The sequence below is a fragment of the Porites lutea genome, chromosome 1, assembly GCF_958299795.1.
Source record: "Porites lutea chromosome 1, jaPorLute2.1, whole genome shotgun sequence".
NCBI lineage: Eukaryota > Metazoa > Cnidaria > Anthozoa > Scleractinia > Poritidae > Porites > Porites lutea.
In genome coordinates, this window is record NC_133201.1 from 34,760,678 (window position 1) to 34,769,604 (window position 8,927).

The 8,927-nt window shown below is 39.9% G+C and overlaps 1 protein-coding gene across 1 annotated transcript; it reads left to right on the plus strand.

The window, feature by feature from the left end:
• The first annotated feature begins 210 nt into the window (after positions 1 to 210).
• LOC140948936 (uncharacterized) lies at positions 211 to 7,278 on the plus strand. The gene is made up of 2 exons (XM_073398199.1): positions 211 to 3,957; positions 5,220 to 7,278. Exons 1-2 carry the CDS (start codon positions 342 to 344, stop codon positions 5,279 to 5,281), a joined length of 3,678 nt encoding a protein of 1,225 aa, XP_073254300.1. The 5' UTR covers positions 211 to 341; the 3' UTR covers positions 5,282 to 7,278.
• Positions 7,279 to 8,927: the final 1,649 nt, after the last annotated feature.

The window sequence follows — 8,927 nt, forward strand, 5'->3', positions numbered from 1 at the left end:
AGTAAATCTTACATTAAGGCTTGATTATTTTGCCTAAGAAGTTTAACTGTTCAGTTCAAAAACGTTACGAATCTTGTTTCCACTTTCTTACTCTTAAAGTATTTTTTTCTCAAGGTTAAGAAAAAAGCGTCATGAACAACATCCTGGATATTCTATGGATCATTCATGTTGGTGTACTTGTTGCAAATTTCCTTTCTAACACTGGACGTATTATAAAAGCAGTAGAAATCTTTAACGAATGTTTGGTGCTCCTTAACGGCAACGCCCTACAAACAATCAAAGAACTTACCACACCACTTGTTATCTATTTATGCGATAAACTTCTTGATGGCTATACTCTTATGTACGATCACACTAGTGCGATAGAATGTGGTAAAAAAATTCACGTGGCACTACACAATAGTGGCAGAAAAGACGAAGAAGGGATAATATTAATTTTACTAGCGAAACTTTGTTGTCAAAGAAGCAAATACGAGAAAGCAAAAGAGTTTTGCGAGAACGCACTCAGCATCATGATTGAGACTGGAAACAATCGCGGAGTTGGAAAGTGTTACGCAAATCTAGGAGCTGTGTTTCATTCTGTTGGTCAATATACAAAGGCTGAAGAATGCCTTCATAAAGCACTGACGATCGAAGAAGAAATCGGTGATAAATCAGGAGAAGCGAATTGTTACGGAATTCTAGGAACTGTGCTTTATTCTGTTGGTCAATATAATAAGGCTGAAGAATACCTTCAAAAAGCACTGACAATCAGGAGAGAAATCGGTGACAGAGAAGGAGAAGCGACATGTTACGGAAATCTAGGAAGCGTGTTTCACTCCGTTGGTCAATATACCAAGGCTGAAGAATACCAGCTGAAAGCACTGACGATTAACGAAGCAATCGGTGATAAATCAGGAGAAGCGACATGTTACGGAAATTTAGGAACTTTGCTTCATTCTGTTGGTCAATATACCAAGGCTGAAGAATACCTTCAAAAAGCACTGACAATCAGGAGAGAAATCGGTGACAGAAAAGGAGAAGCATCAGATTACGCAAATCTCGGAAGCGTGTTTGAGTCCATTGGTCAATATACCAAGGCTGAAGAATACCTTCAGAAAGCACTGACAATTAACGAAGAAATCGGTGATAAATCAGGAGAAGCGACATGTTACGGAAATTTAGGAACTTTGCTTCATTCTGTTGGTCAATATATCAAGGCTGAAGAATACCTTCAGAAAGCACTGACGATCAGGAGAGAAATCGGTGACAGAAAAGGAGAAGCATCAGCTTACGAAAATCTAGGAACTGTGTTTCAATCTGTTGGTCAATATACCAGGGCTGAAGAATACCTTAGGAAAGCACTGCCGATCAGGAGAGAAATCGGTGACAGAAAAGGAGAAGCATCAGCTTACGAAAATCTAGGAACTGTGTTTCAATCTGTTGGTCAATATACCAGGGCTGAAGAATACCTTAGGAAAGCACTGACGATCAGGAGAGAAATCGGTGACAGAAATGGAGAAGCATCAGATTACGGAAATCTAGGAAGCGTTTTTCAGTCTGTTGGTCAACATACCAAGGCTGAAGAATACCTTCATAAAGCACTGACGATCAAAGAAGAAATCGGTGATAAACCAGGAGAAGGGACATGTTACGGAAATCTAGGAACTCTGCTTCATTCTGTTGGTCAATATACCAAGGCTGAAAAATACCTTCAGAAAGCACTGACGATCAGCAGAGAAATCGGTGACAGAAAAGGAGAAGCATCAGCTTACGGAAATCTAGGAACTGTGTTTCAATCTGTTGGTCAATATACCAGGGCTGAAGAATACCTTAGGAAAGCACTGACGATCAGGAGAGAAATCGGTGACAAAAAAGGAGAAGCATCAGCTTACGGAAAACTAGGAACTGTGTTTTCATCTGTTGGTCAATATACCAAGGCTGAGGAGTACTGTCAGAAAGCACTGACGATCAGCAGAGAAATCGGTGACAGAACAGGAGAAGCAACATATTACGGAAGTCTAGGAAGCGTGTTTCAATCCGTTGGTCAATATACCAAGGCTGAAGAATACCTTCATAAAGCACTGACGATCAAAGAAGAAATCGGTGATAAATCAGAAGAAGCGACATGTTACGGAAATCTAGGAACTGTGCTTCTTTCTGTTGGTCAATATGCCAAGGCTGAAAAATACCTTCAGAAAGCACTGACGATCAGGAGAGAAATCGGTGACAGAAGAGGAGAAGCATCAGATTACGCAAACTTAGGATGCGTGTTTAAATCCGTTGGTCAATATACCAAGGCTGAAGAATACCTTCATAAAGCACTGACGATCACGAGAGAAATTGGTGACAAAAGAGGTGTTGGAGCTTCATATTTTAACCTGGGAAATCTTTGTCGAGTTTCTCAGAATTTGACCCAGAGTCAAGAATTTGCTAGGAAAGCACTTGAAATGAGTTACGAAATAGGGGACATTGAATTGCAGTTTTCCAGCCACCTTGACATTGCTCTGAACACTTTATTGGCAGGAGAAGACATTACTGTAGTTGTGCGAAATCTCTACGAAAGCATTGAAAAGTGCGAAGAAATGCATGATTTTTTAAGAGGTAAAGACCAGTTCAAAATTTCTTTTTTTGATAAGCATGCGTCCCCGTACAGTCTTCTTTGTTCGTTGTCTATTAATGCACGTAGTTATTATGAAGCTCTTTACGTTGCTGAGCTTGGGCGGTCCAGAGCACTAGCAGACATACTGTCCGACAAGTACTCTGTGAAGAAAGAAATATCAGTGAACCCACAGTCATGGATTGGTATTGAGAATATCATGGACACAAATGCCTTTAGTTCTTGTCTTTATATTTCCTGTTTCGTTGACCACATGTATTTTTGGATCCTTAAGCCAAACAAAACCGTAGTTTTTCGACAAACGAGCCTGAAAGGAAGTGCAGATAAAGTGTTTGAAAATCAAGCATTTGGTGGCTCTCAGGTTGTACGTCAAGAACAATGCGAAGATCGATCAATGTTGTTTTCTCCATATGAAAGCTCCCCGCCATCATTCAAACCATCTCATGATGAAAGCTCCTTAGCTTTGCGTCTTATAGAAGAGGAGGACGACAAAACGCAGGAGACTAGGCCACCAACCCTAGCTGATTGTTACAAAATGATCATTGCTCCTGTAGCTGACTTACTTCAGGAACCAGAAATCGTTATCATACCGGATGGTTTGTTGTACCCAATTCCTTTTGCAGCTTTAAAAGATGATAAGGGGAAGTATTTATCGGATACTTTCAAGATTCGTATTGTCCCTTCCTTGACGACTCTAAAGTTGATTCAGAACAGTCCAGCAGACTATTGTAGTAAAAGCGGTGCGTTGATCGTAGGAGAGCCAGACGTTAGTGACGTTTACTACCAAGGAAAACTTATTCAGTTAAACGTATTACCTTGGGCAAGAAAGGAAGCAGAGATGATTGGGCGACTGCTCGGTGTTCAACCGTTGCTTGGAAAAGATGCAACTAAGCAGAAAGTCCTGGAAAGCTTGCATTCAGTAAGTCTTGTTCACTTCGCTGCTCATGGTTATGCCGAGCGTGGAGAAATAGCTCTTTCCCCTATTAGATCCTGCGCAACTCCACACGAAGAAGACTACTTATTGACGATGGCTGAAATTTCACAAGTTTGTCTGAGTGCCAAGCTGGTTGTCCTTAGCTGTTGTCATAGTGCAAGTGGTCAGATTAGAGCTGAGGGAGTTGTTGGAATTGCTCGAGCATTTCTTGCTTCGGGTGCACGCGCCGTGCTGGCGGCACTGTGGGCTGTGGAGGACAAAGCTACCATGTGGTTTATGAATAGTTTTTACGAGCACCTTGTTCATGGTGAAAGTGCAAGTGAATCTCTTCACCAGGCCATGAGGTCGATGAGAGAGAATCGCTTTTCTGACGTCAGGCAGTGGGCGCCGTTTATGCTGATTGGAGATGATGTGACATTTGAAGGTTTGTATTTGATATTATTTGTTCAGTATATTCAGGTATTTTTGGTCACAGTATGTGAAGCTGGCCATGGTGTGTGTGTGTGTGTGTGTGTGTGCCAATTTTGTACCTCGCAATATATTATTTTGTTCTAGTCCAATCATTTACTGTGATATTACATACCTGTTTGATTAAGGGAGATTTCGTAGTGCATACCCTTTGTGACTTCTTCACAAAATAACTACATGTACATTTTGACTGAAATACAAGATGTGGAAAATGAGATTTCAAAGAATATACGATGATGATTTAAGTCAACCTAAGCCACTTATATTATATAATAAAGAGAGATATAACGAATCAACCCTAAGAGGACACAGGAAAATTCTTAATCCTAGATGGGATTCGAGCCCACGACCCCCCGTGTTGTAGAATTCTACTGTTATATAATTTAAGTCACAAGAGAAAAAAGTAAGAGTCAAGAATACTTTTTTCCGCGAAAGAGTGCTCCGGGAACTCAATCTCTCGGCTTACTCAAATAGTTTCAGAAGTATTTCATTTCGAAGCTTCTATTTTATTTATTTATTTTTTCTTTCTGGGAAATGAGCAATGGGAACTTCCTGGTAGATTTCGTGTATTCTGACATGGAGCGTTTTTTTTTTTTGAAATCGCCTTGTTTATGTTTCTTGGGGGCTAGATATTTCTCAAGGAGTTTTCCAAAAACTCTCAACAAGGCAGAAGAAGTCAGAAAAGGCAGTTTGCTCCCAAGAAGGGAATCAGTCAGGATTGAGTTCTGAAGATAATGCCTGATGTTTTGGAAAAGGGCGCCAAGCTACTATACATGTAAATGGGAAAACACAATATCAAGCTATCGTTTTGGGCGGATACGCGTTCCTTAGCATGCAAACAGACAAAGAAGTATATTACTAAGTAGTAAAGAATCGCATCTAAACTCAGCCTTAATTACAAATGATGTTTTGTGAGCGTAAACCTTTTTGAAATCTGTAACTAAAATATTCTCGTAAAACCCTCAGCGCAACGACCAACAGAAGCTTGATGACAAGAGCCATAATGGCCACACGTTCACATATTTCAATAAAAGAAAATTAACCGGTTCAATAGTGATATGCGATCCTTTTGATGCAAAAATGTCTCTGTCAAACAAGTATTAAAAAACAATTTAAGGTCTAAAAGGGGGTAACGAACCCCTCCCTCCCCTCCCGTCCGGCTTTCCCCTTGGACCCACCACTGTTATTAACTTGTTTTTGTTTGATCTTAATCTGCAGGTGTTTTTGATAAGAGTAGTCCGAAAGATGGCGAAGAAGCAACGGAGACAAAGAACGTGTGAATGACCTTGTAAATAGAAACATGTCCGGTTAAAGTTGTTTGAAATACTTTAACTTTACAAATGCTATCACAGCTGTACATTTAATATACCTAGGATCTAAGTAAAGTACTCTTCTTTTTGTATGCAGTGTGAACAGGTGAAATTCAGAGGAGTTCAAGAAGTAGGAATACAGGTAGAACAAGAAGTAGAAAGTTTCTAGTCAGGACAAGTCGTCCTTATAATAAAATACATCAAAGTAGGGTAGCCTTCTTTCGTTATAAGCGAATCCTGCTTCTCGTCAATCACACTCCCCTCAAAACGGCTTCGTTCTTGTCATGAAAACGAGTCACTCTGGTCAGATTTCGCTGAACCTACTTGATTTATTTGTCGTGAGAGTTTAGACTTTCGTTTATATGAAGCATCAAAATTTTGTGGTTTTGTATCACTGTGAATTTTAACTATAACGCATTTTAAGAATTTATTTGAATAATGAGGTTGTATTTGGTTTTTGCCAACAGTGCAGTAGCAGGGAATTCAGGGGATCATATTTTCGGGGTAGGTTTCATTCGCAAGCTAACTTGAAAGGCATTTCTTCGTGTATTAGTTATATACTTTAGGCACGACTTGAACTTTAACAGTAAAGTTTAATACTGATGTTTTTGTTGATACAATGGTAAAAATCTTTTGGATGAAGTGATAAACCTAATTTGACAAAGGTCATCAAATTTCAGCTAAACGTGTTCAATTCAGTAAACACACAGGCCTTTGTACAAGTTATATATGTTGTTCTTTAATTCGCGCTAAAATTTAAGTGTAGCCGACAAATATCAGTAAGGAGATCTTATAAAGAAGGAAGTGGAACTGGAAGCGCGTTTAACTAATCAGCTTTCTAGGGTGGTTACATCGTATTTACAAGTTTTAGTGTGAGTGTGGCTTGGGCTTGGTAATGGCGCGAGTATACTACACGAAATAATGCTCCGTTTGTAAATATTATATTTGCAATTTTGTTAGGTAATACTCCCATCTCACGCCCTTCGCAGCCTAACGCGTGCAAGAACTGATATTTTTCAAATTTATGTCGACTAGAGGGGCAAGGTGGGACATATTATAGTTTTATGTCATTCCTAAATCGGTCCTAAATTTTATGACCTCTGTTAGTGAGAGTGCACACCAGAATTTACATGTCGGGCTTAATGACGATTCTAACTTGTCCATTTTATTTACGGTATTTGGAACTTGGTTAATTAAACTATCTTGAGATGTTCAGAATGTAAGGATAAATCAAGCTTTGTATGAGGTCAACTCAAACTCCCATCAAACTTATATTTCGACGGGTATGCTACTCAGGTGATCTTATAAAATGATCTTGGTACGCATGGCGCATTCTTCCAGCGAAAGCAATAGTTACGGAATCTCTCGGATAAGCGTCTTTTATCTTAAAAGACGCTTCTTTTTGCACGTTTCTTCAGGTTTGCCTCAAAAGGAAGATGACTTAAGTTAGATTTGAAGTTCTGGTGTGAACCCACCCTGTGTTATTTTTTTCATCGTTTTCGTAACAGTCGTTAGTTCTGTAATCTTCAAGGTCACAAGAGGATTTAAGAGTATGTTTTCGATCTGATAGATCTAGTCTTTTGTGTCACACAATTTCTGTGCGATCAAAAGAATCTTTAGAAGCAGTGGTAAATGAGAAAAAAAGATGCATTGTTCTGACAAACAGAATAAAGGAGTTGTGTTGCATATGAAAAAAAAAAACAGCATCCGATTTGTTCTGTATTGCTTAATATATATTGTCTAACCAAAGAAGAATTTCCATTGGCCCTCCTTTATGTAATCTAATGCTAGAAAACTTCATTTCGAGAAATACCTAAACCAGATGTTTTATACAGTAATACCTCAGTAACTCGAATTCGGCTAACTCGAACTCCCCGCTAACTCGAACTAAATTTCCTTTCCTTTGATTAAGATTTCACTGACATTTACCACGATAACTCGAATTCTGGTTCTTGTAACTCCACTCGCCAGATATCATTTCATTAGCTCTTCTTGATGTATTACCGGCCGGTAAAACCAATGCTAAACCAACACTACAGCAAGTTCATTTTGATTGGTTCAACAAGCAGATCGATCACGTTTTATCACAAACGTCATAATTACGTTACCGTTTTTGCAATGTACTATACACTGAAAAAACAACTAGAAACCTAACCAATGTTATTAAAATTTTAAATAAACAAACCCCGGAGTACTAACAAGATCTATTCAGACCTTTCACCGCGGAACGCGATCTCGGAGACATGGCCAACAAGCTACCTCTCCCTAAGTCCCGTACTGAATTCCTTAAATGAAGCGGTCTCTGCCACAGAGGGGCCCAGTTGTGGAATAGCCTTCCCCATAATGCCAGAGAGAGCAGATCTTTTACTACGTTTAAAAATGTAATAAATTGTCTTATGCCCCCCTTCGTACTCCCACACGGCAAACATGTAAATCAGTTTTATTATTTTAATTGTCCTATTCGCCACTTTGAAGTTGCACGGGAGAGCGGGTAAGGTTGTCAAAGTGCATTGTGGGACTGTTTTGGGGGACGTAGGTCGCCGTTTATGTGGTCATTTACTCAGCAAAAGGACTTAAGCGATAACAAACAAACATCATACCTAAAAAGTGATTGGTGGTGACGTTCGAATCCATCCCGGCTCGGAGACCCAGGGGCGGTCAGTCGGGCCTGAGAAAAGGCGCGAAAGTTTTCAAGCACAGGCGGAAAAGCCCCTGGGTACCAACTCTCACCGGACAATTTCAAACCGGTCAAGCGAATACTGGCTCCTGATTGGGCACAAAAAATGCTTTGTATTATTGTGCCCAATCGGCGAACAGCATCTCCTGAGTTATTTTTGTGAGTTCGTACATGACGGCTATCGGCTTGATCACGGCTTGTTTGGCTCATGTACCAAAGAAAAATGGACGAAGTCAGGAAACTTTCAGTTTGATATAAACTCTCCATTTCAAAATACTGTCTACCCGAAACCTAAAGGCGCTTTTCCGAAAACACAAGCTTGAGCTTATAACAGGTATTCACGCTTGCATCGATCACGTCTTCATAAATATTAGGGAGTTTAAGATGCCACGACCGTTGACAGCCATAAAAACGTCGCATGAAAAGTGAATTCACATTTTTTCAGTCTATCGTGATTATTCCAACTGAATTTCCATCAACCATATCCAAGTTCATGAAGAGAAAGTAAATTTTGTCACTCATTGCTTTTTACGTCCTTCACAAAACGTGAAATGAGGCATTTTCACGTGGTAGTCGTGCAGTGACGGCAAAGAAATGTACAAAAAAGCGTGATACACGTGCAACGTTGTTGTTTTGCCTCGTCAAGCTCTGATGCTTTTTTTTAATTTCTCGTCGCCGCCACATCTTAAACTTCCTACTATTTATGATACATTGTGATCAGTCATGCTCCTGCTGATAGCATCCGAAACGTTTTTCGACTCATCGGTAGTTCCTTCGTTTCTGATTAGGAAAGCTTGGTGAACGAACAGGGCAACTGTGGCGAGATAATAGCCGTCGTGTACGAACTCACGAAAAGAACTAAGGAGAAACTGTTCGCCGATTGGGCACAATAATACAAATCATTTTCTGTGCCCAATCAGGAGCCAGCATTCACTTGAC